The 23,743-nt window shown below is 41.2% G+C and overlaps 1 protein-coding gene across 6 annotated transcripts in view; it reads right to left on the reverse strand.

Annotated features, from left to right (window-relative positions):
• The window catches only part of GRIP1 (glutamate receptor interacting protein 1), a 672,771-nt gene that overhangs the window by 51,991 nt on the left and 597,037 nt on the right, over positions 1-23,743 (reverse strand). For all 6 annotated transcript variants that reach the window (XM_013056079.2, XM_004752473.2, XM_045072854.1 and 3 more), the window contains 3 exons: positions 13,620-13,700; positions 3,116-3,185; positions 898-1,043 (listed from right to left, as the gene is read on the reverse strand). In XM_013056079.2, the coding sequence (XP_012911533.1) occupies positions 898-1,043; positions 3,116-3,185; positions 13,620-13,700 (297 nt within the window). The remainder of the gene's footprint in view (positions 1-897; positions 1,044-3,115; positions 3,186-13,619; positions 13,701-23,743) is intronic.

The raw sequence follows: 23,743 nt of genomic DNA on the forward strand, positions 1-23,743 counted from the left end.
GCGCCTGGGAGACTCAGTGGGTTGGGGCCTCTGCCTTTGGCTCGGGTCATGATCCCGGGGTTCTGGGATCGAGCCCTGCATCAGGCTCTCTGCTCGGTAGGGAGCTTGCTTCCTCTTATCTTTCTCTGCCTGCCTCTTTGCTTAGTTGTGGTCTGTCTGTCAAATAAATAAATAAAAATCTTAAAAAAAAAAAAAGAGAGATATCCATACATAAAGATGTCCATGATTACACTATCTGCAATAGTGAAACAATTGGAAGCAATCCAAGAAAGAAGAGAAAAATGATAAATAAGTTACAGGCAGTAAATAAAAAGTGTTCGGTATTAAACGTTTGGAAAGTGGTAATGTCCTTATAAAGTTAAAACGTGCACTATGGCTATAATTATGTAATATAAATATCAACTAGAAAGTGACTGGTTCTGGGGTGCCTGGGTGGCTCAGTCGGTAAAGTGACTAACTTCAGCTCAGGTCATGATCTTGGGGTCCTGGGATAGAGCCCTGTATCAGGCTCTTTGCTCAGCAGGGAGTCTGCTTCTCTCTCTCCCTCTGCCCTTCCCCCCCTGCTCATTCTCTTTCTCTCTCTCTCAAATAAATAAATAAAATTTCTAAAAAAATGAGGTTCCATTGTATCAGGGTAGTACTGGATGATGATTTAATTTTCATTTTTGAACATTATTTTGATACAACCATAATCATGCTTTAATTATATCATTAAAAGCACCATTATTTAAAATTCATCCTACACTCTCAACACACAATTTAAAGACCCTCTTTAAACTATGTGAAACACTGCTGCAGTGTCACTAGCCAGCGGTCGTGTGTGAAACATCAAGATCTAACATCTGCGACAGATGGGCAGTTAGAGAAATCAGTCTCAACTAAGGAAGCTTTCCGTACCTGAGTTATCTTCGTCTTTGCGGATTTTGAGCTTCACCAGGTCTTCACACTGCTGGAGGATCTGAACAGCATCTTCCATTGAACAGTTGTCCAGTCGGATGTTATCTATTGCAAGTAATTTATCCCCGAGTTCCAGGGTGCCAGTCCTGTTAGCCAATGCAGAGCAACGCATGATTAATGAGCACTTACCCGGGTCGTTTAAGAGGCATTAAGAATAATGTAGTATTATGGCAGTCTTTAGAGAAGAGACGTTCTTCAACTCTTTTTAAATTGCATTTTATTAACAAATCCCTTTTTTCTAGTCTTAGTTTGGATGGCTGCCATGACATTACATTTCAGAGTATTAAAAACATTTTTTTAAGATTTTTTAAAAATTTTGACAGACAGAGATCACAAGTAGGCAGAGAGGCAGGCAGAGAGAGAGGGGGAAGTAGGCTCCCTGCTGAGCAGAGAGCCTGATGTGGGGTTTGATCCCAGGACCCCGAGATCATGACCTGAGCCAAAGGCAGAGGCTTAACCCACTGAACCACCCAGGTCCCCAACATTTTTTTTAAAACTAGTTTCTTGAACTAGTCCAGGACCACTATATAAGCTTCACTCAGGAATTCAAACTTTCCTAGGAAGGGAGGTAATGGCGCAGGGTGTACAGACACTGGGTGTTCTCATGCTTCTCCACACTGTTGCACTACTTGTCAGGTACTAGGAGAGAGTTCGGAGAGTGAGGGGGTCATGGTGGGTTAACTTCGTGGGGGTCTGAATCCTGGCGTCCCTGCCATTTCCACCTGCACCAGGAAACCCAGGGTCTTTGAGAGTCTAACACTGGCACTGGACCTCTGCAGGTCTGTTGAAGATTTTTAAGGTCCATCATGAGATGAGAAAAATAATGAGAATGTGTATGTGTTTGTTTGTGTATATATATGTATACACATACATATTTGTACACTGAAGGTTATGTTTTGGTAAGAACTATCCTTGAGGAATTAAGTCTGTTACAGAGACTGCTAATTACTTTCAGCCTCTGTTCTCCTCGCTTTTCTTCTGGGTCATTCCCTGAAGATGCACAGCCCAGACTCTCTCAGCACCACTCCCACTTCCCTTCTGTGGCTAGAAAATTGCAATGACTGGAGCAAACTGGTGAGGATAACAGAGTTGCCTCCCCAGCCTCGAATTGCCTGCCTACCTCCCAGCTGTTACATGAGACACACACTGCAGACTTCTTTGTCCCAGTATATTTATAAATCTCTCTATCGTGGCATCTGAGCTTATAGCTATATACCTAGACTCATACAATGTCCTTTCTACTTATTGAATATTAAAATATTACTTTAATGAAATGACTATGATAATGGATGGAATATTAAAAAAAAAGTCCTTAATTGGACAATAGAAAGTTAATAGTCTTTTATCAGTATTCCCAAAGATTTGAAAATATTTTTGATCTAGGAGCACCTGGGTGGTGCAGTTGGTCAAGTGCCTGATTCGAAACCTAAGGGTTTAGACTCAGGTCATGATCTCCAGGTTGTGAGATCTGGCCCTGAGTCAGGCTCTGCTCCCGTGTGCTGGAGATTGTCTCTCTCTCTCCCTCTATCCCTCCTGCTCATGTCCTCTCTCTCTCTCTAAAATAAGTGAGCAAATCATTAAGTATTTTTGATCTGTGAAATCAAAAGTTTGAGACTCTCTGATTTTGACGGTATATGGATCAAACAGAAGACAAACGTTCAAGGATCAAGGACCTAGCTTGGCTACGGAGGACATTCTGGCATCTAGAAAAGCTCTTCCACAAGCAGTGATCTATTTCCATATGGGGTGTTTCTTATAATTGGGTCATTTCCAGTTTTTCAGCTGGAAAATGAAGGCTGGAAGATGATCAGTGAAGGAGAGTGTGATAGACTCAGGAAGGACCCTAAAAGGTGACTGTCGTCTGCAGTGGGTACAGAAATAAATTGACACGAGGAGAGCTACAAAGTCGTTGCATGAGGAATGTTGAATACAATCGCTTAACAGTGGCTGTCTGGAGAACATTAAGAATACCATGATCCACACTAAGAAGGTCTGCCTTGAGTGTTGAAAGGGTGTCATCTCTACTTTAATTAAGGAATGTCTTAGTAGAGCATGTGACTTTTGATCTTGCGGTTGTGAGTTCAAGCCCCATGTTGTGGGTAGTTACTCTGAGAAAAAGAAATGCCTTGGAATGAACCAGAAAATTCATTTTCCTTACCTGTGTGCCACACTTCCTTTCTTGATATCTGATATGACAAGGGGATCTCCTGGTTTTCTGCTAGATGGTGCTGTAATAATGAAGTTAGAATCTTTATATCCATGATTCACCCACACCGTATAGTAGCTATTTTATAGCAATGGTTAATGCAAGTACATATTTGCTTTGTATGCAAAGCAAAGATGCCAGCAAACGAATTAGAAAATGCGCACATTACATTTTCTTAATATAAAAATGTGTTAAAGTATGTATAAGCTTAAAAATGAAAGCAAATTCATTTTAAATTTGTAATTGGAAAAAGCAATCACAGAGCTGACCATCGGGTTTAAATCTATTTCAACCTGTGATTCCAAAAAGAAAGGTGAAGGCTGAGTATCCAAAGAGGAAACTATCAGAAGCGACTGGGGGCTCTTGTTAGTGGTGTCCATATATGCTCCCTTCTCCTAGTTCTTCCCTTACTTCTTTTTGGTGAGGAGACATCACCTTTTGTGGGACCATGCCGTATTTCTTCAGGTATATGGAATTGGAAAGTGGATGAGATTCAGTGATTTAAAGTTCTTTTTCCCCCAGAAGGAAATCTGTTGCTAGATAGACTGTAAATCTTAATATTTTGCTCACACATTCATACCTAAAATGCTCCGAAGTGTTCTGGAATATGAATATTTTATTTTATTGACAGCAGTCAATATTTGACTTAATTATATTTTTATACATATTCATATTCTAAATGTGAACATTCAACTTTTATTGAGTCTACAGATTATCCTATTATCCTGCACAGTGGTCAGTTTTTGGTTTTATAACTTTTCTCAGATATTTCTATTTGATGAGAATGAAAAGCAATTAGTTTTGTGTCTACCGTAGAGTTAATCCTGAAAATGAGCTATAGTTCACACAGCACAAAAATATCATCTTGTCTAGAAAGTGTATATTTAATTTAGGTGTTTGATAATTAAAATAACCCATACTGACATTTATAAAAAAAAAACAATTTGCCTCCAAGAGGAGATGTTTTGCCAGTTTGAAGTCTGTAGTGATTTTCTTTTAAGAATCATTAAAAGGCCCCTAAAGTAAGATTTTATTATAAACAGGCTGATCACCCCATTATAGTCATAGAACCATATCATATCCCATAATCCCACCTGAATCCCAGGAAAATGTTTATGCATAAGAACAGATGGTTTAATATTTCAATATAACATTGAAAGAAAAAGCAAATATATAAACCAATATCTTACCCACTGTCTAAATTAGCCCATAGTAAATGTTAATGGGACTTGATTCAATCATTATTCTTAGCTTCTAGCAAAGTATGCAAAACATTCTATTCACTACAATTAATTCATAATTTAAACCTCCACTCGATTTGATATAATTCCTCCAGAGAAATAGAAATATTTAGCATTTTTATACATGTCAATTTTACAACTACAAATCGTTTTGGACATAGGGCTCAAAGACAAAAACTTTGTTATTACCCCAAAATACAACTTTTTAGCATCTGCCAATGACTTTATACTCTATTTTGCCAAGCTGTAGTAACCATCACAAAGCACTCAATGTTTCCCCTGGTTTTTAATAAAATCCATGTTCCACCAAAATGGTCTGAAATGAAACAATAGTAGAGGCAACAAAATACATCAAACCCATCTCTGTCATCTTTGCAACAGAGGAAAATAGCACTGGGGTCTCTTGGACAAACCCACCCAGCTTTACAGAGAGGTTTGAAACTTATTATGGCATATGGACACATATGGTGGCCATTCTCACGTTTGCTAGATTCTTCTCTTTCTCTTTTAACCAAGATCATACCTGAGGCTTGAGAAGCTCATCAGGGTAAATGCCCCTTGGAGTGATGAAGTTAAACTCAGAAGTTGGTCCAAATCTGTATGAGCTCCTGGCACTGTGGCTCCCGTGCCTACCAGGCATGTTAAATGTGGTTCTGAGGGCTCAGATATCGTTTGCATACCCCAGGACCTATGTTTTAATTCTCCACTACCCAAGAAGAAGTCATAAACCAAGCATGCTTTGCTTGACTTGTAGGGCTTCAAGAAATTAGGTTAGTTGTCATCATTTAAAAATTAGTAGATTTCATGCACATGTATAGTTTGTTTTAAAAAACTGGACAGGCAATATGGTAGAAGAGCTTGACAGCCATAATGTTTGGATCCAAAATCCTGGCTCTACCACTTGTCAGCCATGGGCATTTGAGTGCATAGTCTTTAGGCACCTGAGTTGATCTGAAAATAGTGATGAAGAATAGTAAGAGTGCTTACCTCAGCGTTTTTGTGGCAAGGATGGAGATTTACATTAAAGCAATGGGACCAGTGCACAAGCAATGCATAACATAATTGTTTACTGTTATTATTATCCAGCAACACTGGACACTTCCAACTCCCCCTTTGGATGGAGCCTCCAGTTTCCCATTTGCCACTGTCCTCCATGGATGGATCTCATTCACTGACTTGCCTCACCTCTGAGGGCTTCTGAATTTGTGACCCTTTGAGAATACACTAGTGCTTAATGGTTCAAATTTGAAGTTCTCCACAGAATCATTTGTTTAATACATATTTATTGATACTAACTATAAGTCAGGCAGCTCTGCTTTGAGCACCAGCCATGAAACCCCATAGAAGTTGCATAAAATGGTGGGAGTGGAGGCTGGGGCAGGGATGGTTAAATCTTATGAAGTTATTAGCCATGAAACTCTCTCTTCTCCGAAGTGAGTATAGCTGGGAAGGCCATATAAACCATCATATGGCTGGAAGGTTACCCTAAATGGGTCAAGTGTGTGGCCTAGCAAAGAAGGGTAGCACATGGTTACTGAGCTCTGAAAAAGACAAAATAGTTTCACAACCTCTTGAAATCTCAATATAAACTGGTGAAATGTATGGAACTGAAAGGCTGACAAAGGAGAAAGAACAAGATACAAATCCCATGTTATAGGATACATGTTAAATTTAACATACTGCCTTTTTCTTAGTCATAGTTCATAAAATAATTTTAATTCAAACTCTTCTATCTCTGTTAGTTGTTTTTGTCTTACTAGATCTACATTTTGAGTCATCTACAAGTTTATTTTTTTTTTTCTAAACTCATCACTTTCATGTCTTTTAAGGCTATTTTGCTGTCTAAGAAGATGATGTCACTAGAAATTGTATCCTAAATCGTAAGTACCCATTTGTATACATCATAATGACTGATTTTTTCATGCTGCTCATAGGTGGACATTCTTGATCCTCACAAGAAAACTACTATATATTTTTAAATTTACTTTTACTCATTTATATCAAAATTACACATGCATACAACTTGAAGAGTCCAATTTCTCCAAGACCAGCCCTTCATTTCTTACTTCTCCAGATGCTACTGCTATATTGCTAAATAACATACAACTGTTATATTTAATTATTTTTCAGGGCTAATTATTTACCTTCTGTTATGAAAGATGCTATTCCAGCCCTATATTCACATACATGCCTTGTCCTGTGGGCTCCCCACATTCTTCCATCACAGTTTGGTCTGAATTTTTTATAAGATTGATATTTGTTATTTTCCTCTGTATGACTACATAAACAGTATTCACAGATAAGTCATGTAGCATACCATGACTACTTGCCTTTTCATAGGGTATGTTTTCCCTTTAGTTGTCAATTGCCTTGGTGTCTCTGGATAGTTTTCTTGTATTTATCAAGAATTCAACTCCTCAGATCCCAAGCTATATAAATTTTCTCTTAGTATGATAAATCATATCAGGGTTTCTAGCAGAGGTTTACAACTTGTCTGGACTGTTTACTTTCTAGGGTTGCTCCATAGATCTTGGAAACTTCCTTCTCACAGATCCTGGAAGATGTTCTCTTGACTCTGTTACACTAAAACAAGGAGGCCATTAGACTAAGGTGGCTGTAAAGCCGTGATGGCCTATAGAAGCAACCTAAAATCTAAGCCTGTCAATGCCTCAAAGTTACAAATTCAAAATGCTAAGGAAAACCAATCACAAACAGCCAACTAGGCTTTAAGTTACAGATGATCAATAATTTCCTTTCTCTGTGTCTGTACTTTGTCTACCTGTCTTCTCCCAGGCTCTTGTGGATAGAGCCCTCCTATTTCCTTCCACTTTGGCACTGCCTGATTTGAATCTATTTTTACTTAAATAAATCCTTTACATTTTTAATATGCCTCAGTTCATCTCTTAACCCTCTCTCTTACATCCTTGGAGCCCTCACACTTTTCTCTCCTCTTTCATTCTGTAATGGCTATTATTGGATATTGTATCCTTTGGACTCAGCCTGCATACTTCTTTTCTATCCTGGATTCCTTATTTGTGGTTTTCTTCTAATTTCCGGCACTTTCTCTCACCTTTATTTTCCAATATTTTAATTTCTGCCATGTTCTTAATTCCAAGAGGTCTTTGTCCACCCTGGTATGTTATGTTATACTATGTTATGTTATGTTATGTTATTTATTTATTTATTTATTTTTGGTATGTTATTTTAGACTAGTATTCATTTCTTGCTTCCAAGCACACAATCTCTTAGGTTAGTACTGACGTTAATGAAGCCTTGTTCTTTTTTAAAGTTTTCTTCTTCCTGACTGCGCTGCTTCTGCTTTTCTTCTTTGTTTCTGGTGATAGACTTGCATATCAGATTCTTCCCTCAGGTGTCTGCTTTTTCTTAGCTGTCTGTTCACATGAAAGAGGCAGCCCTACAAAGCTGTTAGAAAGCTTGGTGCATCTGAGAGGGGTCTGTGGACTCTAATCTTCCCTGGAGAGTTCAGGCCAGGCTGTTTCTTTGGGTCAGATGGCTCTGATTCTTCCTCTTGGCTTGGAGGGTATTAAGCCGGCTACCTTGCTTCTCTGAGTTTATAGAGGAGAAGACTAGCGGTCTCAACATTCAGTATGTACACTTTTTTTTTTTTAAAGGTTTTATTTATTTGACAGACAAAGAGGGAATACAAACTGGGGGAGAGGGACAGGGAGAAGCAGGCTTCCTGCACAGCAGGCAGCCGGATGAGGGGGCTCAATCCCAGGATTCGGGGATCATGACCTGAGCCAGGCAGACTCTTTAAGAACTGAGCCACCCAGGCGGCCCTGCTCATCTGTTTTTGGAGAGCAGTACAGCTGCCCTCCGCTGTGCTCTCCCAGGCCACAGCCCCTCCATTTCCTGTTTTCCAGAGAATGAAACTCCATTCTTCTGTGGAGGGGAGATGTGCCTGGATGTGCTGGCTGGCAGAAGGCATCTAAGGGACTAATTCATTTTTCACGGACTTTCAACCATTCCTCATGTCTCAGCTCTCCCATCACTCTCACTTCCGGAAGGTCGTCATTCCACCAGTTCCTGATGCTGCTGGGACTTTCGGATGCAAATCCGGTTCCCTGTCAGCTTTCCCTTCTGCTTCTTTAAATTCATCTTTCTCCATCTTCTCTGCTACTTCCAAATTTGGTTGCAGCTATCTATATTCCTTTTCTTCTTCTTCTTATGGGTTTGTGCCTTTTGAAAAATCTTACACTGTTGTTTTAAAATGCTCTGGGGTGGGAGCAGCGCTAACACCAGGGTTCACGCTATCATCTTTTGACCCTGAAGTTTAAAATCATTAGTCCAGGGACTCCTGGGTGGTTCGGTCAGTAAACCACTGCCTTTAGCTTGGGTCATGATCCCAGGGTCCTGGGATTGAGTCCTGCATCAGGCTCCATGCTCAGTGAGAAGCTGCTTCTCTTTCTGCCTCTGCTTGCCACTCTGCCTGCTTGTGCTCTCTCTCTGACAAATAAATTCTTTAAAAAAAAAATCATTAGTTCTCTTTCACTATCAGAAACTGATTATTAAAGTGAACATGGATTCTTTGCTTCTCAAATAATCGTTGAAAAGGTGGAAAGTGATATTCTCTATCTTTTGCTTTAAAAACTTTGTAGTAGAAGACAGGTAAAATCTTCTGGATTTTGTAGTAATTAAACTTGAATCAACAAAGTATTCCAAGAACATTCGATAATATCTAGCCATTCATGGATCTTACTCTACTAGTCAGGGTACTTTGATCAAAGGGCTGATAAAGTGTCCAAACTATACTGGACACACACACACACACACACACACACACACACGCACACAGTCATTCAGTTTTGCTTTACTTGTAACCGTATATATGATACTTGGCAAGTAAAACAAGTTATTTGATTTGAAATGGAGCAGTGAGTAGAATTTTTATTGCAAAGTTGGCAAAAAACTTGAGCCATTCTCTTATAAATACGCTTAAGACTTAAGGGAAAAAAATGACAGATTTATAGTGCTTGTCATAAAGGCTGCTTTATGATTTTTTACAAAAAAAAAAAAGAGCAAGCCTTTGTTCCTGAAAACAATTCGGTCAAAACTAAAAAGGAAAGCCAACAAATTAACTCCACTCATAAAATGCTGTCTTTTGCTTTTCTGATAAAGGATGTGGGAAAGGTCATCAATCATGTAGAGGCAGTGATGAGCACTGGCGGGACAGCAAAACCCATGTTAGGTCAGCAGCATGGGTTTAAAACCCATGCAACCTTTATGAGCTCTGGGGCCTGGGCAGGTTACCCAGCCCAGCCTTTCTTTTCTATAAAATGGGTATAGACGCCACAGGGCCGCTCTATGGAGTAAGTGGGAAACACACAAACTGCTTATGGTCATGCCTGTCACAAAGTAGGTAAAAATCCTTGTAGTAAAACAGCAAAAAGAAAACATTAGTATCAAAAAGATTTTACTGACAACTGCGCATGATAGAGTTAAGGGGCGTGGTCTGCAGTGAGGGTGGGTGGGGGGCGCTACGCGGCTGGGCATGCGCTCTGGTTTCCCACTGGCTGAGGTCTTAGAGCTTCAGGACGCTGTTTCCAGCACGAGGCCGTTTCACTTTATTTGCTAGAATAGATTGCTCCACATTATAGCAATAACATCAATAAAAGTCATGGCTGATGCTAATGTGCTATGAATGTCTCATCAGGAACTTCAGAAAATTAGTCTAAAACTGCTCACCACATCCCAAATCAGAGAGACTCATTTCTCAGTCAATTAGGTATGAAGAGTGAGTGAGGCTTCAGCCGAGCGTGCCAGGCTCTGGCAGAACGTTTCCCGGGATGAAGGCTGCGTCTTCTACTCAGGTTCTCACAGGGTGAAGGAGACAGAAGAGGGCTTTGCACAGGGAGTGGGACAGATCAGTTAGACCCTTGCAGGCCTCAGTTTCGCTAACAGTACCTGGGTGCTGGAGAAGAGGGTCCCTTGCTTTCCTCCCTAAGTGCTAGAGTTGCAGTTGGCATAAAATTTTGTGGGGGTAGAGCTTGGATTAAGCTATTTCAGGAAGCTCTATATGTAAAATAAATAGCAGTCATCATAATAATGAACACGTGGTTAGGGCTCATAACTGGTCTAGGCACTTTACATACACTAACTCATATAATCTTCTCAATAATGCTACGAAGAAGGGAACAAGCGCACTGTTTTATAGACAAGGAAGTGGTACAGAGAGCTCAAGAGGGTCGAGGAGTGGAGATGTGTGTGCTCTGGGGCCTTGCTTTTTTTCTTTTTTAAAGCTTTTATTTATTTATTTGACAGAGAGGCAAAGAGACACACGCAGAGAGAGAGAAGCAGACTCCCCTGCTGAGCAGAGAGCTGGAAGCAGGGCTCTATCCCAGGACCCTGGGATCATGACCTGAGCCAAAGGCAGCCACTTAATGGACTGAGCCTCCCAGGCGCCTCTGAGGTCTTGCTCTTAATCATTTTCCAAGTTAGTGCTTCTTTAGTTCACCCAAGGGCCTTTGCATAAACATCTGTATTCATCATCACCTTCAAAGGCTCATTTTCTGGAATGCACAGTGGTTAGCAGATTATCAGCAGAAGATTATTTTTTATAGACTCTTTATTCATTCATTCTACAAAGACAGGAATTAAATAAGCACCTTGTATATGCCAGGAACCACTCTAGACCTCAGGAGTTCATTTCATAACAATATAATTGGATTCTGGCTTTTTTTTTTTTTTTTTAAAGTAAATTCTGTTTTCTCAATTGAGAAAATATTAGTATTTTCCACAAGGAGACACAAATTCAGCATGGTGATGGTTAAGTTGTATAAAGGGAGCTGTAGGTCTGGATGGGCTGACAGATGAATCTGACAAGCTTATGTATCATTCCTCCATCCAGGAACAACAGAACACTTCCAGCTTCCATGAATAGCTTTAGTTTATGCTGGTTGAAAGTCAGGCCATTCTTGTGAGGGTTTGGGGGAAGTTTCTATTGTTGGCATTAAATGTCATACTTAGTTCACACACAAAACCACCATAAAGCATAATTTTAGATGATTGTTCATATGAATAAAATATGTTGTGGTTGTGTATACATGAATACACTTCAAACAAATGGAGCATCTAAATATTGACATCACAGGATCAGTTTTTAAATGGGGACTCTCCTTAATAGTTGTATTTTTAGGTATGTCAATTTTTTCTTTAATTGAAGTTAGTGGACACACAATGTTACATCGGTGTCAGGTGTAAAACATAGCAATTTGACAAGTCTACATGCTAGGCTAGGCTCACTGGCATGTAGCTCTCACCTGTCACTGTGCAATGCTCTTACAATACCACTGACTCCATTCTCCGTGCTGTCCCTTTTATTCCTGTGATTCCCGTGACTTATTCATTCCATAACTAAAGCTGTACCTCCCTCTCCCCTTTATCCATTTTGTCCATCTCCCTACCCTCCTCCCCTTACATATATCAATTTTTAAGAATAAATCTATTTTTTTAAAAAAGATTATTTTCCCAATTAAAATTTGGAAGGAAAACGATTATGTGGCAATAGGCTTCCCACCTGTGGGTGCCTCCAGCGGACACACTAGCAGTAAGTATCTCTAAGGACAGGGAGTGTGTTTTCAAAACTTAGCATAGGTTCTAGGCATCCTAGGCACTCAGAACGCATTTATTTCATGCAAGCGAAGGGAAGAAAGAATAGAGTGGAAGGCAGGGCACCTGAACGCAGCCGGACGGTTATACACTCCTCGGAGGGAGACTGCTTTCGCAGCCAGTACTGACGGGATCAATCAATGGAGTGGAAAAAATAGAATAAATGAAAGCGGTCTTAAAGTAACATGGGGTTTCGGCAGCCACCCTGTCCCAAATATTTTTAGAATAGTAAGTTCTGATGAGCTCTCCCTTTATTTCAGTAACCACCGCTGTTGACAGAATAATGGCATACTCTCTTTGTTCCAGAATGAACAAACTGAGAGGCTCAGTGATCCGATTAAAGGCACAAATGACTTCAGTAGTACCTAGAATAGGTCTGGAGTCTCCAAAACCCCATCTCATCTTTCTGCTTAGCGGAGAAGACATGGAGACACATCAGTCCTCCTCTTCTCTCAGGAGGCCTGAGAGAACCTCCTGGGTTCAGGAGGTGGGTGTGAGCATTCTCTCATGCATGTGGCTTCTTGCTCTTTACATTTATTCTGTATTGTAGTTCCACTATTTTCGGGGCTGCGCTAGATCTGTCTGATGTATTGGTTATACCTCAAATTTCATTTTCAGTGTTACACTGATATTGTCAAAGTTGAAGTAGACGGCCCCCATTTCATACCAGCCCAGCTGAGAACTATTTTTGCCTTGACCCCTAACATAAGTGGGATCCAATAGTGTGTAATGAGGCACTTCACGTGAGCTCATCGTTCTTTCTTGAAGGGACCACTCCTTGGTCACAAACACTGCCTCTTTGGTGTTTATGCATTAATCATTTGCTTCATTTTGTTGGGGGCATTTGTGGACAAACCCAGTTTATGGATAGTAAAAGCATAAAAAACTTCAATTCACATTCTATAAATGTTTCTCAAAGCCATTTTACCAAAACAGTTATAAATCTAGAGCTCGAGGAAAGGAGGGAATTTAACACATTTATATGTTCTGCTTTTCTTTTTGGTTTGGTTACCCAGACGTCTTGGACCATGCAGGAATTCCAAAGGTTACTAAATAAAGAGACATTATTTTTAGTCTTGCAAAATAGCTTTTAAATGCATAGTGGACAGACAGGAGCATTGTCTTGAAATAAACGTGATTTTTGTTAGTTAAACGGATGATTGTGAAAACTTAACCCATAATATACTAAAATGTAGAGAACGTATAGGCACTTCTACACACATCTAATCATTCATGGTGAGGGTGAGACACATTTATTGAGTCCTCATTACCTGCCTTGGACTAAACTAGGTATAAACAATATGTTCTTTTATTTCACACTTCAAATAATCCTTTATCTTGTAGATAGCCTTATTTCCATTTTACAGCTGAAGAAACCTAAGATTGGAGGGAATTTAAGTCACTTGCTCTATTCACACAGCTAGTTAAGAGAGGGAGGGGGGAGAGGCTCTGCCCATGTGTAATGTGAATTAGAAACTTGGCAATGACACTTCAGAAACTTCTGTCAACTTCTAAGTCATTCAACAACATATTTTCTAATGTCTTTTTAAAAACTCTACATTTTAAAGGGAGTCACATTTACTTACAACTTATGGTTATTCCAAGTTCCACACTGTGCTTCTTAGGGAGCTTCACATGAAATGTCCCACTGCTTGGGATGACAGACTCTGGAATTTCAAAACAGAGAAGAGAGGATGTTTGTAGGTGACCAGGAAGCATGGAGCACCAGTCAATGAAACTGTGTCAGGAATTCTTGTATCATGAACATCTGGAGTTAAAGTTGAAGGAACTAAAGGTAGGCAAATGCCTATAAAATCCTGGTAAGTAATGCTTCTGGTGAAGAAAAGATGTCCTGCCCCAAGGCAGCTGTGTTTTTTTCATGGCAACACCTGAGCTCAGTATTAGTGAGGTGTCATTTGGGCAACCTTTGGGCCAAATTGACCTGGAATGCAAGTTACAGAAACAGATTCCATTCATGCATATCTGCATTCATTCATTTGCCAGAGGGAGAGCACAAGCAGGGGGAGCTGCAGGCAGACGGAGAAGCAGGCTCTCTGTCTCCCGAGCAGGGAGCCCGATGTGGGGCTCAATCCCAGGACCCTGGGATCACAACCTGAGCTGAAGGCAGACACCTAACCCACTGAGCCACCCAGGTGTCACACAAATACAGATTCCTGAATCATCCAGATCTACAGGATCAGAATTTCTGAAGATAAAACCTAGAAATGAGCATTTTAAGTATGTTCTCCAGATGATTCTTAGGCACACCAACATTTAAGAACCACAGGTCTGGTTATCTTCTTTTTTCCTCTTCAGCCATGTTTCCCCAGAGTTAACCTATTCTGCAATACTTTGTCTTCAACTGTTGTTTGAAGGTAGCTGGGGAAATAGGTTTGATGTTGTTAGGTCCGTGATCAAAGGAGCGAGACTGATACAAAGGGAAGGTCAAGCAAAGCTATATTTCGTGCCAAGGATGGAGAATCAAACCAACCGTTCGGGGCCACCTCTTACAGAGAGAGCGAGCAACCCCCAGCCTCACAAACTAACTTTTAGAAAGCAAAGGCCATGTGGTTGAGCCCGGCCACACACAGGTGGCCAATGAGATCGTAACACACAGACAAAGCTGCGCAGTCATGCTAGGCCACAAACGGGTGGCCAACTGCATTACAATTCACCCCATAGAAGCTATTTGAACTAGCCTATCACCTTGGTCAGAATTGGTGCCCAGAAGGTGGGGCCCACACTCCTTGGTAGCTAGGGAGACAGTATGTGCGCCCCCACTGATTGGATGTCTCCACCTGGCCTGACTCATCCCTGCATTCCTGCTCTGTTATCTCCACCTGACCTGACCCACCCTTGTATTTGGGCTCTGTTATCAGGGACTGGTCGACCACATTTTACTGGTTTCCTGGACTTGCTTTTAGGGAAGTTCCCCTGGTGGGGGCCAGGGTCAGTTTAAGTTTTACTGCATAAACAACAAAATCACTGTTTAATGATATGAAATTGCTCTGGCTAAGTAAGCACTTACAATGTGATGGTTGTTGATTTGGGGGCTAGGGAGGTGCCTTAATTTGTACTGTAAATAGTGAAAACAAGAGTGTAGAAACAAGAGGTAGAAACAAGAGTGATGCTCAAAGTATTTCTCAACCTTTCAGACCGGATGCTGCCTTCAGGGTTGGAACACAGGACCCCAGGAGGCCCCAATTGCCCTCTAATTTCTGGATCCTGGGAGCTCCAGGAGGTCCCAGGGAGGAGCAAGAGGGCAGGGGGCACTGGAACAGGGTGAAAGTGGGCTCAGACACTGACCAAGCACTTCTGGGGTAATAACTAACATTGCTGCAATAGAAAGAGAACCAGCGTGCCCTGGTTGAAATGTGACGGTGGATGGAGCTAAGTTGATTTTACTAAGGCTTGACCAGTATTTGAGAAAAGAAAGAACTGCTACAAATTCTTAAGTATACTCTTCTTCAAATTCCTTTAACAGTCTGGGAAACCTTCAATTAGAGATAAGGTTAAAAAGAAAATATATTCTAAAGAGATAACATCTATTCACACTAAGCTGCTAATGACTGTAATCCTTTCTGGAAGGTTTGGGAAAGGGGTGGAAGGAGCAGACAGGGGAGGCCTGTGGGATGGGGAGCTCAACTATTTTTACTGCTTTATTGTGCTCAATGCTAGCTCCCCAGTCTACACAGCAGGGATTGCCTACAACTATGGGGCCCCTGGTTCAATTTGCAAATCCCATATTTAACACATTTCCTGTCACTGCAAAGTATGGGTGAAAAGTTGGGTCGGCCTCATGGAAACAGAGCTGGAGTACTCCCTTCTTCTGCCTTAACTTGCTCTTCCAGGCCTTTTATTCTTTCCCGGGCGAAAAGCAGGCAGTAAATCTTACAAGACCAGAATCTCATCTTCCAATTTTGCCACAGGCTATTAAGACTTCCAAGATTTGCCATAGGCTGTTAAACTGGAAAACACAATAAAAATTTGATTTCTCTGGGCCCTCCAGGCTTCTAGAATGCCACCTGTAAAAAAAAAAAAAAAAAAAAAAAAAAAAGGGAGGGGGGTCCCCAGGCTATCCCTCACAGTCCCAGCTGCTGTGCCCAGTAAAAGCAAATCTACCCTCTTGGGCCTGTTCTTTCCTTCCAGTGTTTTGCCCACTTCCCAAGAAAGCCAGGGGGGTTGCTGCTTCCCCCAGCCCCTCGCACTTGTCTTTCTTTTACTTTTAAAGTTTTTATTTAAGTTCCAGTTAGTTAACATACAGCATAATGTTAGTTTCAGGCGTACAATTTAGTGAGTCAACACCTGGTACTCACGACAAGTGCCCCCCGCCGCCCCAATCCCCTTCACCTACTTCCCTCATCCCCCCCACCCGCCTCCCCTCTGGTAACCATCAGTTTGGCCCCTACAGAGAAGAGGCTGTTTCCTAGTTTCTCTCTCTCTCTCTCTCTCTTTCCCACTTTCTTCATTTGTTTTGCTTCTTAAATTCCACACATGAGTGAAATCATATGGTATTTGTCTCTGACTGACTGAATTTCGCTTAGCACCTCCCACTCTTCCTAACTCTTCTGCGAGTGTCACAGACCGTGAGTAGATGTTTTTGGCTTTGCTGTTGTCCTCAGCTAACACTCTGATATACTGGAGAGGATCCATATAGATTTGTTTGTTTATTCATTAATAATTTGTACCCTTAGGCACCTGGGTGGCTCAGTCGGTTAAGCACCTGCTTTCCCACACAGGGCTTCTTGCTCAGTGGGGAGCCTGTTCTCCCTCTGCCCCTTCCCCTGTGCCCCCCTCCCTGCTTGTGCTCTCCTCTCTCTCTCTCTCTCTCTCTCTCTCACAAAAATAAGTAAATAAAATCTTAAAAAAAAAAAAATTTGTACCCTTCCATTTCCCAATAGGACTTGAGATAGACAAAATTATTTCCCCTAACAGATGTCAAAAAGACTGGCTAGTTGGCTAGTTTTCTACACTGGTGTAGAAAAAGAAATGAGGTAAGTAACAACATGTAGGTGTGCTTGATTTCCTCATCTTGGAGGCTGCAGGTATCATAAATACTTACTTCCAAAATATTCCTCAAATCTGGGTCTTCCCTCCATCTCACCCCTAAGTCCTCTACATGCCTCCTTCTGGTAATGGAAGGCTAATTGCCCCCTTCTTCCCACCCCTAAAGTAACAGTTTACAAATGTGGAATTAGCATGCAGACCGGGGGCAGAGAGGGCATTTGAAATGGCCCCATTTTGCCCATCTGCACCAACAGCTGCTCTGGGGAGAGAAGGGAAAAACAATGAGAGGAGGAGCATGCTGAGGTCTTGGAGAGCGCCTGGACTTGGCCTTGAAAGCCCTCCGTCTGGTTCTAGGCCTTCCTGGGGGCTATCCTGTCCTCCTGGGCTGTGAAACTCCTGTGTGCTTCCAGTAAATGCCCCCTCTCTGTCTCATTTAGCTCGGGGCATGTCTGTTGCTTGCAACTGAACCATCTCTGATGAACACATTGGTCTAGCAGAGGCAACGGGATAGGAGCTAAAAGCAGACCGCCTCCACGGAAGTGTTCATGGGAGTGTTAGGAATTTGATTACCCAGATAAAGCACACAAGTGGCCCATAAGTAAATGCAGAAGAAGCTTTAGAGGCACAAACAGCTTCGCTCGTTATGGAACTCATTTCATGTATGTTTGTTTTAGTGTTATGTGCTTTTTACCAAAATCCTCCGTGAAAGGGGAGGGGAGAATATGCATGCTTGTATGTATGTATACTTGTATTCCTGTAGGTGTGTAACAGCTTGTTCATGATGCTATACAAATAAGATCTTGCAACCCTAAGGGCCAGGAATCATTGATCTAGAAGAGTTACCATAGCAACATTTTGCTTTTATACATTTTTAATGCAGGGAACCTTGACCAAGATTAACATTGTTAATGACACTGGAGGAGATGTTATCACTTCCCGGAAAACAGTAATGAATCATGTTTGACTACATAAGATTTGAAATATTCATAGTGATGAACAAATATCAACAAATGAATCTCTTTGATCAGCTGTGGCTTCATTTTAATCTTTAAATACCAACATGATTTATTTTATATTTGGTAATTTTTTTTGCCTACACAGTTATTTGGTGGGTAAAGCAAAGGCATATGTAATTTGGTGTTTCTTAACGAAATACTAGTAAAGAGGCAAAAAAGATGTTTGGAGAAACAATAGGTTTCGAGTAAGTAAATAGAATGTTTACTTTATTAGACTCCCATGTGATTATTTTGTGCTTCCCTCATTTTGCTTTATCTTTGTTAATACTATAATTAAAAACACATTTGGGTAAACAAAGGCGCCCTTCTTTCCAATTGGCCTGCTTTTTCTGCCTGAAGCATTCGTTGTTGGCACAGTAAGATAATCACTGCATCATAATGCATTAACCTGGACATTCTTGTGAGATTTGAAAAATTAAGAGATTTTAACGGGGGACGGTAAATGTAAATGCTTAATCCCTCCCCCAACTCAGAGGAAAACACTGGGGGCTCTAGTAATAATGACAAACATCATTTGACAGCATTTTCACTGGAACTTCTTTCCAAAACTAAGCTGCATCTTTTCCAACAAAATAATGTCAAAATGAATGCAGAATCTTCAAGTATTTATGATTTTTTAGACCTGTATTTAAAAGACAGTATTGAAAAAAGGCAAAATGTAAATTGTGCATATATTATGAGTATAGCTTTATAAAATTATATGTATGGTAAAGGAAATATTAATATATATTATTACATATTATTATATTAGACATATATAAATATATATGATAAATATGTATGGTAAAGAAATATAAACAAATTAAACTTTTGTTTTTTAGAGTGATGAGGCTATGAATCATTCCAGCTTTAAAAAGAATTCCGTAAATGTCATCACAGTGTTGTTTGTACAGTAGTACCCATTTAAAGAGAGATTTAGGCAAGAGTGTACTCGCAGTCAAGCTTTTTAAACATTCTCTGTATCACTTAAAATAGTTATAAAGTAGAAGTGGCTAATCTCTGAGATGAGTAGCTTGGGAATAAATATCTGGGTAAAATATACTGTTGAGGAAGAATTTTAGAAATAGGTAGCCCACGCCTGTACAATGAGGAGTGAATCCAGAAAGATAGGGCAGCCTTGAAATCGCTCATGCCCAGATATTTCCTACCAATGTTCCAAGTTCTCAAATGGCTAAAAAAAACCCTCTTTCTGATTCCAGCAGTTTCCAACAGATGCCAGTAGACTGGTAATGACTAGCTAGAGTGTTTTTTTGGAGATTCTGATGTTGTGTCTGGGCTCAGCAGGAGGATACTGAAATCAATTAGTGAGATCAGCCATGAACAAGGGAAGAGAGGATGATAGCATGGGAGCAGATTGTTTTCTGGCCCTAGTCTATATCATTTCCATCCATTTGAAATGGACTGAATTATGGAACAACCAGGGCAGGGGAGAAGACCGTAAGTCCCTTTCTTCCTGTCTCTTATTCAGGCAAGTTTGGTACTGAATAAAGTGAGTTTACTAGACATAGTTTCTATTTCTTAGGAGCCTAAACCAAGGATATTAAAGTATTTAACCAACAAATATTAAAGTATACATATATATTAAGAATGGGTTAAACAATGAATAAATATTGAGGATATACATAAAACAAAAATGCATTTATAGCATGAGTAAATACTTAGAGACTGCTTATGGAAGAGGTCAGATCGTGCTGGCCATTCATAATGGGAGTGTTTCAAGTAAATGCTACCCAACCTCCTACAGTGGGCAGAATAGCCACCTCCCCTTGACAAACAATGACAGTAGAGCATAGGTTCAGAAACCCTGCTCTTTCATGCTGGAAACTCTGACATCTCTTTGAAGAGGCAGTGTAACATGATATGAAAAAGACAGGTACAAGTCAACAGATCTGGGATCTACTATTCACTTTGTTGTATGACCTTTAGTTTCCCCACCCAAACTTCAATTTCCCCATTTATAAATAAATGAAGGTATTGGATCGGAAGAGTCACTTCACCACTAATGTTGTGTGCTTGTAGAGAGGACATTCTGGGGCTTGCGGACAGCCTCCTTTGAAAACCATATCCTCACCACCATCTGACTGATTCTTACAGGGTCCATCTACCAGATTCCTGCTTGGCTGTGATGAACCAAATCTAAGAATTAGAAATTTGAACTGGCTGGTCTTGGCAAAGATGGGGCAATCAAGTATACTCAAAAGTCAGAAAGAACTTGTGCAGAGACAAATAGAGCAGATATGCAGAAATATGCAGCACAGAGAAACCAGGAACCCCAGAGAAAGAGTGGGTATGGGACGAGTTCTGGATGCAAACTGAAATTCCTGGTTCCAGTCCCTCAGGAGAGGTAACTGTACTTCATTCATTCATTCACCGCCTCTTGGCTGAGAGTCTCCTGCATTCCAAGCGCTATTCTAGGGCCTGGGATACATTCATGAACAGAAGGCACAAAGTCCCTGACAGCATAGATTTTTTTTCTGCTGGAGAAGACAAGACAAAAAATAAATCCACAATGTAACATCAGAGCATGAGAAAGGCTAAGAAGAACCATAAATCTGAGAAAGGGGACAAAGTGATAGATGGTGAGGGAATGATTCTCTGAACAAGTGATATTTGAGCAAAGACCTGAAGGAAGTGAGCAGACCACCTGAACATGGTGGGGAAGAGCTACAGGTGGGGGAAACTGCAGAGATCCTTTGATAGGATTGCATCTGCCGTGCCAAGAGCAGCTAGCTCATATTCCTTTCCTCATTCCAAGTCACGCCCTCCTTGTGGGAGATTCCACGGTATGCAAGGTCTTTCTGTTACACTGCATTTCCAATTCTCAAACCTCTGGTTGACTAATATTCACCTCCACGCTATATCAGTTCAGCAGCCTGCTACCCTGAGCCTTTCTTGACCTCTGAAATCCTAAGCTCTAATATGCCACTTTGACTCGGTCTCCTGCCATTGGCTCCCTTCTCAACTTTCTCTTGGTAAGCCCATTTCTCTTCCAGAATACTCCTAGATTCTTCAGTCCTCCCTTTCTTCCCAGTCTATCATGTGGCTCCATTATTGACTTCCCCTCTGCAACCTGTGTCCAGTGGTTAGAGCATGGCCTTTGGAGCCAGAATGCCTGGGTGAAAATCCCAGCCCTACCAGTGACTATGTGGGCCTCAGTTTTCATAGTAATCATAGTAACCTCAGTAAACATAGTAACCTCCACTGCTGTTATAAGTGAGCTAATACACAGTGCTTAGAGGAGTGACATGTTATAGAGCAAGCATTTGATAAATATTATCGTGATTTCTGAGGTTGTCACCGTATTTATTCATGTGCTCTTCCTGGAACAATTTGACCCACTGTGACTTTAGTTTTCTTCCTGTTGAACCTTCTCCAGAAATCTCCATCTCTGGCTCAGTCTACCTGCCCACTACCTCTACTGGTATTCCTCAGTAGCTAAGGTCACATGACCAAGAACTACTTGACCATACAGGTTGACAGGGCTATCCACGTGGAGCTTCTGGACTCTGCCTGGTCCACTGCGCAGCTTGAAAATTCCTTTACAGGAGTCTGGCTAGCTTTCTCACTCATTTCCCCATTAGGTATTCTAAACTATCACTCTCTTCAACTCCCCAAGATGCTGATCTTTTTACCTTCCATTGACAGTTCTTACATAAAACCCTAAACACAGATAAAAATGTACTTATATTTTCATATCCTTCTCTTTAAACTCACAAGAGGCAGCTGCCAACCTTCTGTCTTAGGCCTACCTATGTTCTAGATAACTTCTCCTCTCATCCCTTTAGGGGATGAGACCCATAAGGGGACCCATACTCATCAGTTATCTTTTTTCGCCTTCATTTACTTTAGGCCGCAAACATGTTCAGATCTCTCCAGTAGCAACAAAACAAAATACCTCCCCTCCGGACCCTGAAGCCCCCTCTATTGTTTATCCCATCTTTTTTCATCCACAGCTACACTTCCTAACATTGCCACATGTTCCCTAGGGCAAAACTGATTTTGACCGAGAACCACTGGGTGGAGGATTAGGCGGTATAAAGGAGTGTCCAGTAGGTAATGAAATGCTGGAGCAGTTCTAAAAAGAGAAGTCCACAGTGGCCTCCATCTTTTTTTATCCATTCACTGCATTTGTCTGGCCATACTCTGTTCCAAAACCCAGCTCCTTGGCAGAAAGCAAGCATAGCTTGTCTGTAGTTCTCTACCCTTTCCAAACCCCTCAGTTTACTAGTCTGACTTGGGCACCTCAGTTCCCTGAAACTACTCTGCAATGTGCTCTTTCCTAATTGCCACATACAGTGGACCCTTCCTGCCTTATACTACTTGAATTCTCTGAAACACCTTTATGCTCTTGACCATGACCTTGAAATTCTTGCGTTGGCTTCCAAAATGCTACCTTTTCTGGTTCTCCTTCCACTTCTCAGACTGCATCTTCGTTATCTCCTTTGCTAGCATCCTTCCTCTTTCAATTTTAGTTTAATTTCTCAGGCAGAACCCCCTCCTTCCTGTCACTCGTTCCTTAGTGCTGGCCTGTATTCCAAAGACTTTATCAATCACTGACAGGTGGTCCCCCTCAGGGCTGCTCTCTGGCCCACGCACCCCTCCCATCCTAGGCTACAGGAGGGATTGTTGGAGGTCCCCTGGGCCCATCCTTTTACATTCCAGTGGCAACACACACTCAATAAGTCTGTTCTTATCTTGCAACAGCTCTTGCTCTTGTCTAATTGATTCTGAGCACTTGGAGGATATTAATCCTTTATATTTTCCCTTTAAATGATTTGAAGGTAACACAGTGCCTAGCATTTAGAGACTGGTGCTCGACAATTGCTTTTGAATTCAGGAAAGGATCTGCTTGTACTTTCCCCCCCTAGAATTAGCAGTGGATTTACCAATTCAGGTCTAAAATACAATTTGTTGTCATCCTCAAATTTCCATTCTTCAAGTCTTCCTCTCCTTAAAGCCATCACTATTTACTCAATTACTGACCCTTCCACCTCAGGAGTCATCCATGATCTTCCCTTTCTCTCATCTTCCATATTCATTCCATAAGCGAAGTCTGTGAGCCCTGCTTCAAGCCATGTCCTAAATCTCACTCTTTGTCACTATCTCTAGCTCCACCACCTTGTCCAAGCTGCCATCATTGTTTACCTATCCCACCCCTGCAACTTCCTAACTAGGTTTCCTGCTTCTGTTATTGTCCCTTCTCATTTCAGCAGGATCTCTAACACATCCATCAGGATAGCCCACTACTGTCCATAAAACGCTCCATGATATCATTACACTTGGAATATAAATTCTTTATACCAAGGCACTGCATTAATTGGCCCCTTCTAATCTCTCTCACCCCATCTCCAACATCAAATCTAATCCCCATTCCCAACTTCCTTATGCTACAGTAAGCGTCCCTCCTCACCTTTTTAAAGACTCATTTACTTACTTGAGAGAGTGTGTGTGAGCATGCACGCCCATGTGAGTGGGGGAGGGCCAGAGGGAGAGAGAGAATCTCAAGCTGATTCCCCACTAGTGTGGAGCCCAATGTGGGTCTTGATCCCATGACCATAAGATCACGACCTGAACTGAAATCTAGAGTCGGACACTTAACTGACTGAGCTACCCAGGCACCTCGGTAAGAGCCACCCAGCCAAACTTGAGCCATTATTCTGGCTCAAGTCTTTTACACTGGCTGTTCC

Source organism: Mustela putorius, unplaced genomic scaffold (assembly GCF_011764305.1).
Source record: "Mustela putorius furo isolate JIRA1106 unplaced genomic scaffold, ASM1176430v1.1 tig00537227_pilon_pilon_pilon, whole genome shotgun sequence".
NCBI classification, from domain to species: Eukaryota; Metazoa; Chordata; class Mammalia; order Carnivora; family Mustelidae; genus Mustela; species Mustela putorius.